At 40.3% G+C, this 21,819-nt stretch overlaps 2 protein-coding genes across 3 annotated transcripts in view; both read right to left on the reverse strand.

The window, feature by feature from the left end:
- Positions 1-8,767, reverse strand: part of C2CD2 (C2 calcium-dependent domain containing 2) — a 48,322-nt gene extending 39,555 nt beyond the window's left edge. Inside the window, exons 1-3 of the mRNA XM_009891377.1 lie at positions 8,734-8,767; positions 2,563-2,696; positions 2,356-2,478 (exon numbers count right to left, since the gene is read on the reverse strand). Coding sequence (XP_009889679.1) covers positions 2,356-2,478; positions 2,563-2,696; positions 8,734-8,767 — 291 coding nt within the window. The remainder of the gene's footprint in view (positions 1-2,355; positions 2,479-2,562; positions 2,697-8,733) is intronic.
- A 6,723-nt stretch (positions 8,768-15,490) lies between these two features.
- On the reverse strand, positions 15,491-19,027 carry ZBTB21 (zinc finger and BTB domain containing 21). Of its 2 annotated transcripts, XM_009891337.1 has the most exons (2): positions 17,446-19,027; positions 15,491-16,842 (listed from the first exon to the last, which is right to left on the reverse strand). In XM_009891337.1, exons 1-2 carry the CDS (start codon positions 19,025-19,027, stop codon positions 15,851-15,853), a joined length of 2,574 nt encoding a protein of 857 aa, XP_009889639.1. In that variant the 3' UTR covers positions 15,491-15,850. The 2 variants fall into 2 exon arrangements, with proteins under 2 accessions (XP_009889639.1, XP_009889638.1); XM_009891336.1 differs by having other exon boundaries at positions 15,491-19,027.
- Between the last annotated feature and the right edge of the window lie 2,792 nt (positions 19,028-21,819).

Here is a 21,819-nt window from a genome sequence, read left to right on the forward strand (position 1 = left end):
GCGGGTTCGTGTACAGCGCCCGGAGCCGGCGCTGACCGGAGAAACACTGTGCTATATTCGGGCGGTGCGGTGGGCAGAGCGGGACGGGAAGAGCGCTTCCAAGGGTGGGCAAAAAGGGGGAGTTTCAGTATAGGCAGGAGGCCCCGGGGAAGACACGGGTGTCTCGCTGATCGGTTTTGTTGGTTTTCGTACAACAGAAGGTTCCAGCACACATCGGCGTGATTTAACGATGTGTTTGCGCGCTAAGCAAATGAAGAACGATGTGAACGGCCCCTCACGTCTTTCCACGCGGTTGATAAACGCGGTAATGCCTGCCTGTGGGCAGAGCGGGAGTCGGTTACAAAGCAGGCCTGACTTTTTCCCCAGAAAAGAAAGATCATACATAATCTTCGTGCTCAGGAGGCTGAGGCGTACTCGCCGGGCTTGTCTCAGGATTACAAAGCCCGGTGGATAAAATTGCCACGCTGCCCCTCAGCAGCGAGTGAGCATTTCAGGCAGGCACCCCTTCACGTAACAGGGTGACCTGCGGGTCCGTGATCAGCCTTCCCACTCACCCCGTCACAACAGCTAAAGAAGTTACGAGACGTTTTATTTTTCCCTCTGCTTCCTATCAAAGGGCGAAGGCAAGCTTCTTTTTTCTCTCTGGTGCCTGAGCATCTCCTCTGCTGAGGATGTCAAACTCACCGGAAGGAGGAAAACACCAATTCTGTGTTTCCTTGTGACCTGCGGCCTGGAGCGTAAATTCGGAACTGAATACTTTCTGCAAATCGTGCTGAGTGACTGCTGTTATCAGTAGGAGGTTTGCGATAAAGGGGAGGAAATTGTCTCTTGATAGTAAAGAAAAGTTTCATAAGTATTTATTTCTGTCACATTCATTTTTAGTAAGTTCCTGTTTGGTTTTCAGAGTGCCACCTTATCAGCTCATCACTATTTGTGTCCTCATTTTTCTTCTGTTTTTCTTGGCCTGCTCTGTTTCTTTCGTGGTGACTTTCTTTCCCCATGGCAGCTCCCAGCCAATGAACCTCACTTGTCTTTTTTGCCCACTCCACACGCTAAAACAACCAGCGGATTAAGTCATTGAGGTTGGCAGTGAAATGTCATCGTAAGTTCTTGCTCCACTCAGGTTTAGGCTACTGCTAGGCTACTGCTACTACAGACTTAAAGGGCAGAAACATCTTTTCCTTGCTGGGAATTGGAATTCCAGACCATTGGAGTACGTGCCATGGATCACAGAGAGGAATTACGGGGGGTCCCATGGTGCCTGGCTCTGGCGTGCCTCCTGAGGGAGCCCTGCAGGTGGCAGGTGCTGAGGTGAAGAAGCTGTGTGGGTGCACAAACCAGGCAGCAAATGCTTGTTTGCTGGGCATTTTCAAGCACATTCATCACTAGAAGCAGAGATAAAAAGAAAAGGGAGCAGAGCACATTACAGAATCACTGAATGGTTGAGGTTGGAAGGGACCTCTGGAGGTCACCTGGCTCAACCTTCCTACTCAAGCAGAGCCACCCAGACACAGTTGCCCAGGACCACGTCCAGTTAGATGGCTTTTAAATATCTCCAAGGACCCCACAACTTCTCTGAGCAACCTCTTCCAGTGCTTGGTCACTCCTACAGTGAACAAGTGGTTTTCCTTATGTTCAGAGGGAACGTCCTGTGTTTCAGTCTGTTCCCATTGCCTCTTGTTCTGTCACTTGGGCACCACTGAAAAGAGCCTGGCTCTGTCCTCCTGTTGGATATTTATATACACTGATGAAGTCCCTCCCAGAGCCTTCTCTATTCTCCCCCCCCGATATCACAGCCTTTCCTCATATGAGAGATGTTACAGCCCCTTAATCACCTTAGTGGCCTTTCGCTGGACTGTCTCCAGTGAAAACACGGCTCTCCAGATGCGGCCTCACCATTGCTGAGTAGAGGGGAAGGATCACTTCCCTCAGCCTGCTGGCAGCACTCCTCCTCATGCAGTCCAGGATGCCATTAGCCTTCTTTGCTGTAAGCCAATGGTGTTGGCTCATGTTCAGTTTGCTGTTCACCAGGACCCCCCAGGTCCTCTCTGCAAAGTTGCTTTCCAGCTGGTTGTCCCCCAGCATGTACTGGTGCCTGGAGTTGTTTCTCCCCAGGTGCAGGACTTTGCACTTCCCCATGCTGAACTTCACAAGGTTTCTGTCAGCTCATTTCTCCAGCCTGTCAAGGTCCCTCTGGATGGCAGCATGACCCTCTGGTGTATCAGCCACTCCTCCTAGTTTTGTGTCATCAGCGAACTTGTCGAGGGTACGCTCTGCCCCACCATCCAGATCATTAATGAAGCCATTGAACAGGATTGAACCTAGTATTGGCCCCTGGGGTACACTACTAGTTACTGGCCTCCAACTAGACTTTGTGCCATTGCTCATCACCCTATGGATCTGGCCGCTGAGCCAGTTTTCAATCAGCCTCAGTGTCTGCTCATCCATCCCACAGTTCATCAGCTTCTCTATGAGGATCTTATGGGAGACAGGTCAAAAGTCTAGGTAGACAATGTCCACTGCTCTCCCATCTGCCAGTTCCCTCAGCCTTTGTAGACGCACCCCATCAGGGCCCGTGGAGTTACATATGTCCAGTTTGCTTAAGTATTCCCTGACCTGATCCTCCTCCACCAAGAGCGCATCTGCTTTGCTCCAGACTTTCACCTTGGTCTCTGGGGCCTGGGATTCCTGAAGGGCTGTTACATCAACATGTAATACAGTATTTTAAAATATGGGGGCTAGGCCTCTGGGAGAAGGAACAGGTTGCTGCCTGAAAAACAATGTGATCATTTTGTGTTATAAATACACTGTCCTTATTTGCACCTATAAGCTGCAAACTTGACAGGGCCAGAACGTGGTTTTATCTGCTGTAGTTAGTTTACTGTACAGACATCAGAAGAATGGGCTCCTCAGAGGTCAAAGTATTTGCCTGGGACACAGGGAAATCCCATGCTCCGTTCACTGACCAGCTGCCCTCTACCTGCCTGACTCCAGGAGGTGATTTAGAGTACACCTACGTGATACCAAGGAGCAAGCTGCTAAGATCTCCAGAGACCCACAACCAGAGCCATACTCCTATGTTAGCACAGTTCCGTACATAGGTTAATTGACCCTGCTGAGAGACCAAATTGATTAGCTGGGCTAATTTTAAGATCCAAACCAGTATCTCTGCTGTGTCTGCAGATAGCTCAGAGATTTCTAATACAGCACTGCATTGTGGCAGACAAACCTGCCCTTACCTTGTCCCACGTTTCAGTTCCCCACATATGCTAAGCAGACAGTTTTCTTTAACTGGTGGGAATTTTGTGAGTATAATTAGCGAACGTGAAATTACAAGAAAGAGTAAAAGATTACATTGAGATATTAAGAACAGTTTTCCTTTACAGAACTTTACTAGCTATCTTGTTACTAGAAATATTTTATATTTCTACTTTTGAGGTATAGCAAAAATATGTGGCAGCTAATATTTAATTATTTTCCTTTTTTGTGTACCTGTGAACTTGGAATAGCCCTCTCTGAACACTCAGGATCTTGCTCATCAAAGCATAGCTCTGGGGATGCGATTAGTAAAGTAATTAGTTTTCCATAATTCCATGTACTTTGAAGCTGGGAACTGTGATTCTGACTTGCTCTTAGGCTCTGCTATGTGCTGTATTTCTATTAAGCAACTTCTGTATTTCCCAAATCCCAGCTTTTCTTTTAATTAGCGAGTATATATCTCTGTCAGTGATGGTTCCAAAGCAAGCTTAAAAAATGAAAAGTGAGTGAGATTGACACAGAGTTGATTTTACAAGGGTTCTGGAACAAGAGAGTTCGTTACAAATGCATCATTCATTGTGGTTACCTCACATGTCCTGTTTTGGTCCTTTGAAGTATGACTTTTGTTAACTGTTTCACTCTGTGTTGGAAAGGCAAGGAGAAAACTGCAGACCTGTAGCTTACTCTGACCTCGTCTACGCTAGAATGTTTTGCTGGTAGAGCCACCCTAGGCACATGAACAACAAAGACATATCTCACCCATTAACTAGTGCTGCCAGGTTCATCATACATCTGTTCAGAGATGCTCTTTTTCACCCCGCAGACAGAATGTGGGCAGAATTTTAGGACCTTGACTATTTGTTTGGACTTTTCAGATTTGTTGTAGGTGGGTGGAACGGTGGCTTGGACATGGCGGAGGCAAATGCGTATGCCAGGGTGGGACACAGCAGGGTGTGCACTCAGATGTAGGGTCCGGAAAATGTTAGATCTGAGACTACCCTGAGTCCCATGCTACAGATATAAGCAAAGGGAGCAGGATGAGATCATAGCTATTTAATCAATTTCTTTTTTAAAGCTGTGAACAAAACAATAACACCCTCCAAAAAAAAAGCAGCGCAGTACATTCAATCGATTAACTGATCACTTACACAATTACAATGCACAGAGATAAAATCAATCCAAACCTTTCCCACTAATTCTCTGCTTCTGAGCTCCAGAGTATTTTTTACAGATGTGAAAGAAAGGGAAGGTTCTTAAGAGGCCACACATGCAATCTAACATGAATTCTGAAACAAGTGCTTTATCAGGACAGTATAATAGTGTAAGAGATGCTTAGTTTGGCAAAACTGCACTTTGGTCAGCAGAGCTTTTTCCGGTGTCCCAGGACTCCGCGTGATGCCACCCCTACCGGTGAGGTGGCTATAACCATGTCTTCATTATGAGATTTTGCTCATGCAACAGTCAGCCTGAGGTAATACCACTGCACACTCTTCATTGACAGCTCTGCTGGCAGAAGTAGACCTGTTAATCTTCACACCTGAAAAGTGATGCCTCAGCATGTTACTTCTCAGGTAAGAAGGGACCATTTCCCCTTTCACATGTAGCATTTCAGCCCCTCTCCCACTCTTTTACCTGCTGTGCCAGAGGTAATGAATATGTCCTCCTACTCCCTGACTGTGGCAAGTTTGCTCAGGAGTTGTGGGGCAAGGAGAGGCACAATGCTAAAGCCAGAAGATGAGCACCTCCGTTTGGTCCTGTCCTTATGTGTACTTTCCAGTCTGTTTGCTGTAGCCCCTTTCTAGGTGAGATTCAGCACGTGTGACCCATCTTGTTTCATGTGACTCGACATACCAGAAAAGTTGTCCCCTGCTTTGCAACAGCTGTCTGAGAGAGTGATGAGTATGCAAAGAGCTGGAACAAGGCCCAGGTGGGATGCCCAGAGAAGGCTTGTAGGAAGACGGTCAGCAGTCTGGCACCAAGGAGGTCCCACTAAGCAAGCTTTCATAACTAGGAGCTAGCATGGGGGCAAGGAGGGTGATGCTCGGCTGGCTCTTGATCTGGAGTAGCCCCCCAACTCATGTCTTCCAGAGAACATCCTCTTCTTAATGAAGGAGTCTTGCTCCATATAAAAAAGGCTCTGAGATGATGACATCATTAGACCTCCACTTTGACGCATTGCTCTTATTTTTGGTTCTTTTGCAAAAGCAGGACATATCTGATCTATCCAAACACCAATCTCTATTTTTTTGAAGAAAAAATAATATGTCCACCATGACCTCATAGTAGAAAAACTTCAATTCATTTATGTCATTTAGTTCTTCTTTGCCCAAATGCCTACATCTTTTAAGTGCTTAAGAAGGCGTACTGCCAGGAGCTGTTTTTCATTAGATCAGAAGATTGTTCTTATGGCTTTGCTATTATATATGTTATTAATATACAGGCCTGGTCCTAAAAAAAATCTTGAAAAAACAACCATGCCCCATAAATATAGTTGTTGACAAATTGGCTAAGTTTCAAAACAAATGGGTCACAATGTTTTATTTTGGCCAATCATAATTTCCAATTATGTATTCAGATACAAAGTAAAACTGCAAAACCATGTTTCAATTCGATTAGAGCAACCATGGACCCAAGTTGGTACACCTTGGATACTTGTACTTTCTTTTGAAGCCATTCACACACCAGAAATACAGCCTATCAAGGAAAAAAAAGAAAACAACATGAGAAAGCATACAAATAATGACACCATGGTGTTTGTATTCATTGTAGCACATCAGTATTCCACCCATTAATTTTAGAAGTCTCCTATAATTTTGTTGTATTACAACTATTTTGCTTTTCTCTGTAGAATACCACTTTTCCTTCTCTCCAATACCCGGTAAATAATCTATTCCTAAGTGGTCATGATTTTGCAAAAGGAATAAAGGCTAACAACAGACATTTTATCTGGAATTGCTGATTGTTTCTTTTACTACTTGTATCTGGCACTGCAATGGAAGAAGGAAAAATATTTTGAGATTATTATTTTTTCTATGATGATGACTCTTCAAAAATATATTTACTACACTTCAGTAAAACACCATGAGTTTTTAGAAACTAAAACATGACAGACAGGCTTCTTTTATTTTTTCCTTTATTTTCACCTGCTGGAGCCAGTTATATTCTGTCCACCAGAGAGCGCAAGTATCACCAGAGGTGATGGTGCTGGGACGGAGAGATTGCTGTTCTCCTAAGCAGTATTGTGAGCTGCCTTCCCCAAGGACGACACCCTAGACATGATGGGCGATTCCAGCTACATGAAGTTTCTCGCCTATGGCTTAATTTAGGCTCAGAGTTAACATTGTGTCCAAATGGCTAAGGCTTCCCATGTCCAAGATAGAGCTGAAGAATCTCCTGACAAGGAACTACTGGAGAGATTCCTGCCTCTCCTTCTGAACCTTGGGCTCCAGCCCAGGAGATGCTGACTTCCAGGGACGTGTGCTTCTCCCGTGCAGTACAAAGATTCATATGCCCCTCAGACACACGCCTGAGGACACTAAAACCAACCAGCTTTGGGAATGTTGGGTATCAAAAAGAAGAAAGGACTTGGTAAGTAGTAAAAGAGATCTTCAAGTTTTGGACTGGGAGATACGGCATTTCAAGCGATGTTGTAGGAAATCAACAGTAAGAGTATAAAATAAAATAAAGGCTTTTGAAAAATCTCAGAACCCACACCAACAGTGAAAATGCTCCAACTCGGCTAGATGGCTAAGAAAATCCAAGGGCATGCACCAGTTTCGTGTTGTGTGTCATCCCCGAGCGCACCCCCATGGGTACTGCGCTAAGGCTAAAACGCCTCGAGTCTGCAGCACATGGGCACAGGCTGGCTTACGATATGGTTATGCAAATCCTGCCAGTTACTTGAAGGAGAATACAATGTGTTATGGCACCGACAAAGAGTAAAAAGCTTTTAACTCCTCAGTCATGAGTTCATATTATGTTCAAGTGTGTTGACTACATGTTATCATAATAGGTGTTAAGCTACAACCAATGCTCTATAAGAGCATTTTCTTGGACAACTGTCTGTGCTGCAGAAACCATTGGGATAGACTGGCCTCCTCCTTGGCAGTCCCAAGAGGGAGCCAAGGATTCAAGAGTCTGGAGATGCACCTCATCTCTCCGCTCCTAGCTGTCAGTTAGGCAGAAACCATGCTGCTTAGTGAAGGAAATACCACAGAAGACAGCTTTTAGACAAAAGTGTATTGTAACACGCCTTTGACCTAACAGGGAATTTTCTCCAAACACAGCAATTGCTGTGTAACCGAGCCATATTTAAACACACTCAAACATTTTCATATACATACATACATACAAAGAGAGGGGTTCACCTTCTGTGTGATGCTTTCAAGTGGAGATCTTCAGGTGGATGTGATGCTGCAGTCTTTTGTTTCTGGCTCCTCCTAGTGCTTGTACACAGTGTTAAAGGCACATAATAGATCACAGGATCATTTCCCTAAAACTTGGCCTTTATGTGGTTCTTCCTCACTGAAGCCTTTACTAGTAGTTGCTAAAAAACTAACCAATTTCAAATCTCATTTTTAGTATTCTCCTCCAGATATATTCAGAATGAGAGTTTGGTATTTTTGGTTGTTTTTTTTTTTTTTCCCCCTCAATGCTCTTAAAAAATGCACTTGCATGCCTCAGTCAAATTTCTCCTGAAACAACTAATCTGAATGCAAGCTAACAAAGCTAAGTTTCCTCCTTGTGGCATTTGGCTGTTCAGTTGAGTGACGAGTGGAGAAGAGGCAGTAGCAAATAGCAGCTGCCATGTTAATCCCAGCCCTGGGCTGCCCTGCAGAGAGGAAGTCTTTACCTTTCCCCCTATGGGTGGGAACACCTGTGTCTGTTCTGACATAAAACTGGGCTCCACGCTGGCTGCCCTGCAGAGCTAGAGATGTGCATGAAGCCAAGGACTACCCTGAGGAAAGGGTAAGTAGGTTGGTGGCCAACAAAGCTGTATTTACTGTTCTATAGGTTCTCATCTGGTTTTAGATCCTCCTCTTTTTAGGACCCACAGGTGCAGGTGGCGAGGTGGAAAACCTGCAAATGTATTTCCACAGGTATAGTTGCCATACCTGGTGAAGCTCTTAGGACATGCAGTTTTCAAAGCCTGTTCCAAGAGGACCCAAACTTCCTCCAATGCAATATTGTAGGGGAAATATTATTAATATTTTGGGGAGTTTTTCTTCCCTTAAACTCTTTCATAGACTTTCTAGCATAGAGGAACGGATGCAGTTTCTTCTCAGCCAGAAAGGGTTAGGAGGTGTCAAACCCCATGGGAGTCCTAGCTGTTCATTAGGGAAAAAAGGAAAAAGCAGGAACCAAAGAGCCGTATTCATCACAAATGACACTTAAAACAGAGGCAGATTTTTTTTCTCGTTTTTGGCAGGGCCACAGCGTGCTCTCTTCTTACGTTCTTCTGATGTTTCATCCTACTTTCTCCCACTTCTTCTTCTGGCTTATTGACCATTGTTCCTTCAGACACCTGCCTGTGGAGCCTGCAAACCTCAGCATGGTCTCTTCCTTCCAGCAGATGCATCTTTGGATGCTAGTAATCCCAGCAGGTTTTACGGCCTCATTCTTAACACCAGTGGACCTCATTGGAGAGGTGCGTGTTGCTGTACAAGAGCCTGTGCCTTCAAATATCAGCCTAAGCTAGGAACTACAGCCAGGGCTCCATGACATCCTAGGTCCTGGACTAACAAGACATTAAAAAATCATTAAGGTTTGTATCAAAACTGCAGAGGCGATTTAAAGCAAATACTGTTAGCAGAAACTGGCTTTGCTTTCAATGCAACTCTTTCAACACATGTAAAATAAAGGGGAAATAAAAGGTTTGTATGTTGCTTCATTGCAGCCAACGGCTTGAAAATGTCTATTGCCAGAGTATTTCAGGATTGGAAATATTATCTGTGTAAGTCTAACAGTTAAAATTATCCTGTTAGTGTCTGTGTACTGAAAAAAGAGTGATAACTGGAAGCACCCTATGAATGGAAAAGTAAGGAAAAGTTACTGGATTTGTTTGCAGAGCAACTGTCTTAGAAGTGGATGGCTGGAATTAGAACAAAAAATAACCCATGAAAACAGGCACAGTGCTCATGGCATTATCAGTACCTTTTTATCATTTTGGTTTGCTTCTTGGCTTTTACGTCAAATGTAGATTGTATGGTCTCTAGAGCAGCCATTTTCTGTGAAGCATTTAAGCAGATGTTAGACTGCTCTGAAACAGTAACAGAGAGAGGACTGTATGTAGATCTTAACTGAATGCAGAAAGAGCTGGAGGAGTTGCTTATGCTGAAAGGAGAAAGAGGGAGCCAAACCTTTAGTGATTTATGACTCTGTGAACAAGCCAGAGAGCAGCTCTTTGTCCTCTTTTCTTTTTCCACAGCTCACGTAACTTCTGATGTGCAGGCATACTCCATGGAGGGACAGGCCAGGAGCCCCTTGTCCCCGTTTTCAAAGAGATTTACGGAGCATCAAAGGCCCAAATCCTCAGTCTTGGAGTGCCCTTTCAACCCTTGCTTCTGACCATTTGGCAGACTGGCTACTTCAGCTCTGCCGTATGTTTCACCTGACCTATTGCCCCACTTACCCCAACAAGACAGTACACATGCACACAGCGACAAGTGCTGGGGTAAAAAGCCCAGATAACTGTTCACTACACGCTCTCACTCTAAATCTTATCCCTCCCACCGAGACTATTCTTTGCTACCCAGTCAGTGATTTTTATGAAACTTGTTAGAGACTAATTCTTGAGACCTTGTCTCCTCTATTAAATGTGAGTAAAATTGCTCAATCGGTTCAACCAAACTGCACAAATTAAAATTGGCAAAGGACAGCAAATATGGAGTCCAAGAATTTGAGAAAAATGGCCTAAGAGGTTTCAATGGTAGGTCTCATCTACTTTGAAACGAGGAGCTTAGTAAACTCTGTTCCCAAAAGATACAGAAATCATTTTCTGTGTCATGGGAATCCACACACTACATTCCCACACAAGGGTTTTTGAAGAGGGAAACACATGCAGCAAAACTGCTTTTGATGAGAGCACTGCAAAATACCATAAACATTCCCGACAGTGTATTTTCAAACATCTGCTTCAATCCAGTTGCAGATGAAAGAGATACTTAGTTGAAATAACCTTGCTTCCACAAAGTCCCTATTTAGTTAACAATTGCATAGGAAGCAGGATTTGGGCTGCGCTCAAGTTTTTAAGAGCCTGTCTAGAGCACTTAGTTTTCTTGTATATTGCAGTGAAAGATTCAGTGGGGCACTTATTAAAACAAACAAAAAGCCATTATTTTAGTAATGTAAAAAACTATCATTTACATCCAACAAACAGATCAAAAGATGCTCTTTTATAAACAAAATTCCCATCCCACAGACAATGGTATGTACAATAACATCACACTTTGCCAAGAGATTCCAGTATAAGACACAGTAATTCAAAAGAAACAAAGTGTAAGTTTATTGGACGCCAATATTTCTTAGTCAAGATCTAAGTAAAGAAAACACACAGTAGAAAAAGTTGTACAAAGCAGCAATGGATTTACATTACATTAAAGAAAAAGTTACCCTAAGCTATTAAGTCTCAGTCCTAAAAAAAAAGTAAAAACCCATCCTTAATTAAAATTCAACACTGGTGTATTGAACTGATATACAATGACTATAAGGTATACAGGATTATAAAACCAGCTTCTTTTGTCTTACCTCTATAATCCTTTAAAATGACAAGTGATTTTATGTAACTAATTGGAAAATCCTGTAGCAAATATATTGGGTAATTCCAGTTTCTAGTAACTGTAGGAAACCATTCCCCTGTACCCAAGCACTAAAGTGATCCCATTTTCCTGCTTTTTAAAAAGGGACACTGTCAAGAATAAGCCTTAAAATGTGTAATTTATATGTATCTTGCATGTTACATTACAAAAAGGTATTTTGTTCTGGTGTTATGTACATATTTTAATTAAAAAGATGCTGCTGCAGTAGTGGGAAGCTTGTGTCTTTAAAAGGTAATGTGTATCGCTGAGAAACTGGAAAAGGAAAAGTGGACTGAGTCCTTTATTCTGGAATAGCAAGAGAAAAAGCAACGTGAAAAATAAGCTCAGCCCACAGAATTCAGACACGTTTTTCAGACATCCTTGCAACAACTGAGGATGCCCTTGATAGGCATTTTCATGCCCAAGCAGCAAGTGTTATGAGTCAATTCATGTTTTTAAATTCTTTGATTTTATTAATATCAAGTATTCTTAATACAGATAAGTACATTTACTGTATACAACCTTTCTCTTGATAGTGTCCCTTTATGTACAACAGTTATAGTACAGTTTTTCACAAGTCATTTTTAAATAAACAAGAATCAATGACATTAAAAAATACTATCAGGCTGTGTTCAACAACAACAAAAAAAGATTTTAACACTGATTCATTAACAGCAACATTTAAAAAAACCAAACCCCTAAGCTTGCTTTGATTTTTATCTAAATCTTCTGGTAGGAAAATGTAAACAATTTTATTGAACAGTATAGGCACATGCCAGATTACAGGCTCATGCCATATATTTGCACCCTCACTGTTAGTGCCAAGAAGGTAGGCATAGTCTGTCCTTATCCCGTGTGAGGAACTTCTAGCTTTATCACTGGAAGCTTGGAACAAAAACAGAGTACATGTAGCTTCAGACCAAACCCGCATGCCCTACTTGGGGGAAAACAAACAAACAACATCAGACAAAAAAAAATAAATCTACTGGATGTCACTAGAAGGCCTGCCTAAATCAGAAATGCAGGCAGAAGTCTTTTACAGCTGTGTTTTGGTTCACAGATAAGGCTACATCTCCATTCTGAAATACACAAGACAAACCCTAGTGTCACCCACTGCTTCAGCAGGTTATTTGCTCAATTTACTGTCACAGGGTGCGCTGCTCCCCCTTACAAAAAAAAAAAAAAAAGCCAAAAAAAAAGCCAAAAAAAGCACAAATAGAAGAAGTAGAGACGGTATTATTACTGGTTCACATCCTTTGTTTTTGTAAAATGACAGAATTATACCCTAGCTGTATATGTAGTTTTTATGTAGAGGAAAATTCATTTTAATTTTTAGTTCTAAGACTTAAAAAAAATCTGTAGGTATTTTTCTGCCATTGCTCACTTTCAATGGCTGATCATGGTCCCAATTTAGCAAAGAACTTAAGCACAAGTTTAAAAAGATTTAAGACTGATCTCAATGGAACTTAAGCATAGGCTTAGATGCTTTGCCATCACAGTGCCTGAAAGGAAAAAAAGTTCCAAACCAAAATACATTTCATGGCTCAACCCTGCTCCTCTTAAATGCAATGTAAGTTTCCACTGTACTTCCACAGAAGCAGGATAGTTCTCTGAGATTTATCTGACAGATTATAAAAATAGCAAAATAAGAAAGAATTAAAGATTCTAATCTATATATTAAAACATCTGCACATTCCTGTCACAAATTTAAAGAAGAAAAAGCAAACCACTTTTTATATTTAACAAGACCTCTAACTTTGTGTCTCTTCAGTACACAGCTACAAAATTAAACAAGATACGATGAAGACAGGTTTTTGTATCAATAAATTTGCCTCTTATTTTGTCTGTGGCCAAACTAGACACTCTTCAAAAGACCTTTATTTATAAACAAGCAACTAACATTTTTTCCATAATTTAACTTTTAAAACATATATTAAAGTTATATAAGTGGAAGCATATTTATTCTGTATCCTCCAAAATAAACACTTCTATCAAGGACTTTTTAAGATACTGTATAAAAGCTAATAGAAAACCAGAACTGCTATATAAACATCTCATATTTAAACTTCAGAGATCCTGAATTCTTTTACTAAACAACAGGAACTGAATTTAAAAAAATCCACAGAACACGCTCAAAGTTAAAACTTAAAAAAAAAATCCCAACAAACAACTAAAGAAAAATGTAGAAGGAGGCTATTTAGACCAAAAAATACATTATGGATTTTTTATAATACATAGTACACTAGGAAAAAGGTCAAGGTTTCTTTAAAAATGTTGCACAAGCTTTTGATTTAAAGCATGTGGAATTTATCATCATATTACATAGCAAAATCCCAGTTAGAAATTAGATGATTATGACATAGCTGAACTACTTGCCATCTTCCTTTAGAAAGCACACTGATTTTTAAAAGGCTACATATACACTTTCAGACTGTTGTGTAGAGGAATCATTGGTGAAACCTAGGAACCATTTTACAAAACCGTGTTCATATTTTATATGCACAGATTTCTTAAGTATATTTAAAGAACACTTAGCGCAGCTTTATGTTTTTCTGATTTTGTTAAACCAGGTTAAATGCAATAACCAATTTATTTTGAAATTGTTTCTGGTAAGAAAGAAATTTAGTCTTATTAGGTGGAATAAAAAAGTCAGTAACTAGAAACGTCACTATTAAACAAGTACCTTATTTTAATTGCAATGTCACTGGAAGAGTTTGACTGATACTCTAACAAATTAGCGTAATCATATTCAGGTACAATTTGCCTGAAAGAGGACAAAAAAGGACAAGTTACTATTAAAAGTATTAAGTAACAATTTTAGGTTTTAATAAAAAAATGAAAGGAAAGATGCATGAAACTATGTAATTTTTTTGGAAGCTGAAAAAAAGTCACAGGTCCATCCTGGGCCAATTCTTTTGAACAAAAAAATCTGTTGGAAAAAAAAAATATGGTAGCACACTTGGGCTTTCGCTGAGAAAAATCTACCCCCATGCGTGCCTCACTAACGATACTCATCCTCAGATTCTTAGGAATTACACTTGTGCTTAATTTTGCTAAATCTTAGTGTCAGCTTGCAATTCTTTTTACTTTTGAGTTTGAGATGCTGAAAAAAATTTTCATGGTTACATACACAATTAAAGCCTCACTCCTGATTCCCCTGAAACTGGTGACGAAATTCCTGTTGCTTTCAGCAAACACAGACTGGGCTCTGACTAGGTAGTGTGGAATGCAGTCCCTCTCTCTCAACCCACACGGCGGAAAGTTGGTCAGAATCATAAATACTGTTTGCATCATTTACGTTCAGTTTAATCTATCACCACTCCATTAAATTCTAGCAGAAGAATTTTTCATTGTTAGTTTACCACCTACTTCTGGGTAAATATTTCTTTTACTGACAGAGTAATTTTGGACCCTTACTATAGTTTCTGGTAAATATCTATGAACCTACTTACACTAAATGCTCCAGTTGTGATTTGAGGTAAAAGAATGGAACTACACAGAATATCTGCAGCCCAATCTTACCACGATTTCCAACAAATTATAAAATTGCAACACAGTATCACAAATTATAGAAAGCGGCAAAAAGAAATATTCTATGCATTGTATTCATAAAATGCAGTGATTGTAGTGTGATGTTTTATCCTCTGCTTCAAGCTGGATATGTATGCTTAATACAAATTTCAAATACATACTTCTTCATTTATACAGGTGTTTATATAAATATTTACATTTTTAAGTTTTGTTAAAACATATCTTTGTACTCATGGCCAAGCTTATTACTGTATGTAGGAACACAACTCATCTTCCGTCCCTTAATGAGCTCTCTTTTTTTCATTTAATAGTTATACATTCCTTTGTAGTTAGAATTACAAACAGTTGTACAAATAGTGGAAAGAAAATTATGAAAATTGTCTGACATCCATTCAGTCTTAGTTCGCATTATAAACAGTACCATTTGCATTATGATGGTTGTTAATAAAATGACTTTAGCTACTAAGTATCTATAGTAAATTAGTCTTTGGGACATTATATAAAGCAAAGTACCCCCTCCCCCAATTTTCCTTAGAAACATAATTAAATGGCTGAAAGCAGGCTTGCTGCTACTTTTTAAATATAAAATCTTAGTAATAATATTGCTGACTTTAGATTCCATTTTAATTTGCACAAGTTCCATATAACAACAAAACAATTCTATGTTCCCTTAAAATATCAAACATTCGTATCCAACAACATTAGGATTACTCAAACTTGAGGTTTATTTGTTATTGCTAAAGGTTTCTAAGACCTAAGTCAATACAGCAAGACACTCCATCCACCTCCTCCCTAATTGCAAGTGTATGGCAACTATTTATATGGAGCTTGTGTTGGTTTCTTTATTAAAAAAAAATTGATGAAGTTGGTTACAGTATTTCCCTACTATAAACTCACAGTTAGAATCCAAATTGTTGTTGCTCTTTTCGTTTAATATATAACTTTATATATAATACACACGCACACACCAACATCACAGGATGAAGATCCATGCATACAATCCAGATCGTATTTCAGTGTTAAATGAAATAAAAATTATTCTGTTACTATTAGATCCCAGACCACAGTATTTTAAATTACTCTGCTTTCTACCCTACTAACCAAGTTAGTTTACCTTAATCTTCAAATCCAAGCAGCATCACAAATTCCAAATTTTTCATCGTCATCGTCGTTTTGATCCTCTTAAATTTCTAGTTTATATGGCATACATCTGAAATCCTGAACACAGCCTCCACTGAACTAGCTTTTTAAGGTATCTGTTAAAGCTAATTGTGTGTCTGTTCATGGCTCCAAAGACTAAAAGCTGTCTTGAAAGTCCTATGACAGAGTTTACACATGTATTGTCTTTTGAACGTGATTGCTGAAAGTGGTGGAGCATGATAGAAGAGTGTATCTGACTCCTGTGGTACAAATAATTTTTCAGTAGTAGTGGAGCTTTCAGACAAGCCTGTTGGACTATCAGGCTCCAAAGGCTGGATTTTGGGGAGGGGTGGGGGTGGAGGTAAGGGTGGTGGTGATGGGGAATTAGCTGGTGGACATATCTCAGGCTCTTTATTTGTGGACTCCTCTGCAGCCTGTGACATATGAGACTGGAAGTGACTCCACAGACGGAAATTGGTTCGGAAGGCCTTGTTACACACATGACAAATAAATGGCTTCACAGAGCACAAGAGCTCTTGGTGACGCTCCAGCTGTTTGCGGACAGTGAAAATCTTCCCACACTTTTCACAGGGCCACAAACCAGCATCTTTGTTGGAGACTACTTCCTTAGGTTCTCTGCTCGTTTCAGTGACCTCATCCTCTATATCATCTGCAGGCTCTTCTTTGATCTGAATTTTAAACTGCTTGGAAACACTTAAGTCTTCAGGTAGGCATGAGGAATCTTCAGAATCAAAATTTATTTGTTCTGATGAATCACTGAATACACCATCTTCCTTTGCAGCAACAAAATTGTTCATTTTATTGGACTCTGGCTGAGGGGGCAATCTTGACGAACTAGTTATTTCTCCATTGTGATCCAGAATAGGTAAAGAAAAGTTCTCTGATGGAGCCATCGTGTTTTGATTGTGAACTTCAACTTGATGACGCCAAATACTAAAGGATGATTTGAAGGTACGCATACACTCAAGACAAGTAAGCTTCTTGTATTCACACTTGCTTTCATGCTCATGCTTCAGCTCTGGAGAAGAAAATCTAACGCCGCAGTAAGGACAGATAGTAGCATTTCTACAGAGTCGCTCATGATTTCCCTGTTCAATAAGTGAAGAGAGCTTAGCATTGCAGAGACGGCACTGATAAACCTCTTTGCTTTCTACCGGACTTTCAATATGAGCATGATCTTTCTGCTTAGGAGCCTTATTTCCCCCAATTGGTTTCTCCCCTGGGTGCATTTTTATGTGCTGTTTAAATTGTGAGAGGAAACGATAAGCTTTGCCACAGTAGGTACAAATATAGGCTCCTTTGGCTCTCGATCTTAAATTCCTTTTGATGACTTGTTGTGCTTGTGAAGCAGACTGTCCCTGAAAACCTTGCTTGCCACGTCTTAGTTTAACTATTAGAGCTTTTTTTATTTCTCTCTCTCTCACTATATCAATCAGTTTTCTTTGGAATTTTTCATCCAAAACAGCATGTGAACTGGAAGCAGGTGAGGGATTCTTCACAATTCCATGTTGTGTCTGGCAGTGCGTCCACACTTTGAAATTTGTGTGAAATCTCTTGTGGCATATGTCACAAGCATAGGGCTTCTCTGGATTATGATACATGTTTACATGACGATGAAGACCTGCTGTTGATCTGAAAATTTTAAGGCAGTGCTTGCATTTAAATTTTTTATTTGGTCTTGCTTCTTCCATCTCACTGTATTCATCTTTACTCACATCAGAATCAGGAAAATCTGCATCAAGGTGCGTAGGGCTTGAGCCTTCCTCAAAGTTATCTTCTGACCCAGGAGAACCCTGTTCATCCGCCTTCTGTTTCTTAAATGGTAGTCTTCTATCAGCTTGAAATCTCCTTTTTGCTGGTAGTCTGCTTGGTTCCTTATGATCATCCTCAGTTTTAAAAGGAAAGTCTTTATTTGTGGATGCTGAAGCATCACCCACTGTAATTCTTATTATTTCAGCAGGATCTGAAAGCGGACTGCTAGGTTCAGTTTTTATTCGCACCTCTGTGAGAGGGGAAGCAACCTCCCTATCAGTTGATTGAGAGGCACTGAAAGACCTAAGGCGATGTGGGTGTATTACCTGCGGTTTTTCATCTAAGACTAACTTCTCTGATGACTCTTTCAAGGATGACTTTTGAGATACAATGTTAAATGTCTTCTGGGAATCATTAGTTCCTGGTGAGGAGGATGATGATACCTGTGAAGGTTTTAGGTCAACAGAAGGTGAGTAAATAGGAACCTGGCTGTCCATGGACAGCGACCTTCGAAGGAGACTTTTTACAAGCGGCCCACTTCTGTCAATACTTTGGTTTTCTGGACCAGATCCACTAGATGGAATTACTAGCCCTAACTTTGAGTAGTACAGCAAATTCCTGTCTTCACCTTGACCGTTTCCTTTTCCTGCCTCTCGCAACAAAAATGTAGATTCTGATGCACCACGCAGAGACAAGACTGGTGGACGCAGTCTTTTTAATGACATCTCTGCAGCCTTTCCTCTTAAAAGCTGACCACTGCTTCCTGGTTCATCGCTTGCAGTTTCTTTTTCTGCTAAAGGCATTTGAGGCAGCGCTGTGTTCCTTTTCACTAAACCACCTCTGCTCTGATCCTCCACAGTTCCAGAAGTTTCATGAAGCTTGGCATAGCTCACAGGGCTTTCTTTCAGCCATCTCCTTTCAGTCAGTGATGAGTTGTGAAGGGTTTCAGTTGGTTTTGTTGCTTGTGGTCTACAGCTAGTTTTGACAGCAACAGAGGGTGAAGGTTTAGAAGTATGGCTTAAATCATGTTGTGTTTGATTTATACTTTTCACTTGTGCTTCAATTCTGTTCTGACAGACAATGACGCTTCTCTTCTGAGAACTACTTTCGTCTTCCTCTTGATACAGTATTTTCTTAACAGGGCAAGCTGGAAAAGGAGCTTGAGGACTCTTAGAAACAATGTTTGTGAGAAAAGATATTCCAAGACTGTAGCCCAGTTCTTGCACAGCTGCAAGACTGCCTTTTTCAATGAACAAGGATGAAGAATAAATGTAGTTTAACACATTATCAAAAGCATCTGGTTCACAAAAGTCGAGTTGAAACACTGACTGAGACTCATTCTCCTTATTTGTGAACAGACTCTGGAAGTATTCACTGCTGGCAGCCAGAACGTTTTTATGAGCTCGAAACTTCTGGTCTCCTACTATAAGAACAACATCACACAGCTGTCCCTTTAGACGCTCCTCATTCAGTGCGCTTAGAAGTGAAATGGCATGTGCTGGATTTATGTAATGCAAGAGCCCCTCCATGATTCTGATGTTTCTGAAAAAGAACAACAACAAAAAAAAAGTTGTAGGTTGCCGTATGTGAACTGTTCTTAGAGATCAAGTAAACACACCTAATCCCTCTGTACTTCATAAACTGGCTAAACCACCATCAACAGTGCTGAAAAAAGCTTGTTTGGAGGAGAGGTATGGGAATTAAAACAACGCTATTAGCTCCAACAGATGCACAGGCATGAGAATAACCACCTCGTGCACACTTTCAAGTACACTGTTAATCGCTGATCTTACACCAAGAATGTTATACCTAACTAACCGGCGGGGCTGTGTTCTCTTCCTGCAATACACCTGTCCACATGAAGGAACAGTTCAGTCATTCCACTCCTGATCACCTTTTTCTCAGCTTTATGAAGATCCATCTTGACAACTGCATTGATAAACTCTTGACTGATATTTAAAGCTTAGTTATGCCAAGCCACCTTTCTGAGGCTAAGCAGCCCTGACAGTCTCCTGCTGACTAAACAAATTAACAGGGTTTTGTTGTCATTTTTAATAGGATGATGGAAAGGGCATTAATACTGGGAAGGGAGAAGGAAGCAGGATTATTATCTGTAATCTAGATTAATTAATAATGTTTGCTTATGCTTAATAAGTGTTGTTAATATATACTTCTAGCTATCAAGTATGTGTCACTTATAACTGCACTGACAGCATCTGGTTTCTTGGAAATTTCACAAATATAATTGAAGTATCCACGCATTGCTTTGTTCTAGCTTAAAAGCAACCAGAGAACCCATCTTATTCATTAGCATAAGAGCACTTCATGCCCACAACCCATATACTTGAGGAACAGCTACCCTTGGGTGCATCCAAGAGTACAATAAGCATAATTTAACCTGCCATGCAGAAATCCCCGTGTTCCATATGCTTCAAAACACAGCCCACCTGTCAATAACTCAATAGACTGCCCCTGATTAGATCTTAACAAAAGAAGAGAATCATATTTTGAGTCAGTTTAAACAAACAACTTCTGTGGCATGAATTGAAATGTATATATCTGTGCACATGCACACACACAGAGAAATCAGCAATGTCCAATTTTCTTTTTTTTTTTTTTTCCATGGATACTTTTACAATTCTGTTCAAGTTAACCTATAAGAATTTTACACTACCTTCCTTTGTGGTAGTAGTAAAACAAGTCAATGATGTGTCTTTTAAAAGCAATTATCTTCTTTTTACAACTGAATTGATAAACTACTCTTTAGATATTTATACATGATATATGCTACTACAACAAAAAGATCTCACTATTCATCAGCTTACAAGCAAAACTGAAAAGTTTATTGAAATAAAAAACAATATTAAGAAGACCTATAATTAATATATAATAATTTATAAATGGGGGTGTTAAATCTTACAACTAATGGATATAAATAAGTGATCAAAATCTAAATTGGTATTATTGTGAAATGACTTAAAGGGTGCCACATGCAGTGTCCCAACGCATTGATCATATGATAGGACTGAGCTACCACTTCTACACCTGAAATTACCAAATGAGTTAATAGTGTCACAGCAATAGCAAAAGCAGAATTCTGTTTCCTCAGCAGAGCTGTCTCTTTACTGAGTGTTTCAGTGCCTTGCAGTGTTGTTTCATAAACACCAATTTATCCTTAATTCACCTCAGATAGTTATAATGCATAATTCCCCCCACCTCCCTCTAAAAAAAGCAGAGCAGTCAAGCTTCTATGAATTTGGGAAACCCATCTGCTTTGTTTTGCTTTCTATGTTTTGCTTAAAAGTACTGTCTGGGGAGTGTGCACTACCCATGTCCTTTGTGGATGCCACTGCAATTTAAAGTGGTGGAGTCTGACTGGCCCTAGTCCAGTTTCATGGTCTAAGCACCCATTAACACTTGGAGCGTTATTAGGACAACCGTTACAAGGATGCATCTTTTCCTTTAGTTTTGAGTTTGCAAACTCAGGTGATTCATCAGTGATGCAAGCTGCAGCATGGTATATGGAAGTAACAGATCAACGGTGTGCTTATGAAGGAAACTTGAACTAAAACAGTATTGTAGAGGCACCCCATAGAAGTTGCTGCAGAACCCATACCACAAGGACACAGTAGGAAAGGAGTATATTAGTCAAATGTTTTGAAATATTTAAAAATCTTTAATTTTAATCTGCTTTACTCAGGCCTTGTGACTCATGTAAGACACTCGCAGAATAAACACCATGTTTATACACGTTCCTTTGTCCATCGTAACACAGTAAATGCCATTAGTACAGATAGGTGTAAATTCTACACGTATAAAGCAGAACCCAATCGTCGCCCATCCTTCTTTCCACATTCTCCTTTTCTATTCATGGAACACCTTCAATTTATTACATTAAACAAGACAGAGGTAAGCATCCCACTACAGTCCTTCCTTTCTCAGATCACAGTCTCTTCCCTGCACTGAAGGAGGCAGAGCTCTTTGGTGCAATGTAACTCTGTCACTTTAACAGTAACCAAGGCTGCAACATACACAAATGGCAAGGGACCAAATTAATCCTGCAAAGGCAGCTTTAATCCTGGTATTTCCTAATTCAAGTGCTTGACTTTCAGCTTAATAGCCTTTAAACACAACAGTCAGAAATAAAACAAGCTATGATATGTTAAGAAACAAAACCAGAACTGGTTAGCAGAACCATTTTAGCACATTTACATCGATCGTCTGAAAGCCTGAAATGTAAAAAAACCCAAAGATTACAAGAGTAAATGTACAATGTACTGAAATTTCACTAATGAACACTTTTCAGTAACAAAGTTGATCC

The sequence above is a fragment of the Charadrius vociferus genome, unplaced genomic scaffold (assembly GCF_000708025.1).
Source record: "Charadrius vociferus isolate BGI_N301 unplaced genomic scaffold, ASM70802v2 scaffold298, whole genome shotgun sequence".
NCBI lineage: Eukaryota > Metazoa > Chordata > Aves > Charadriiformes > Charadriidae > Charadrius > Charadrius vociferus.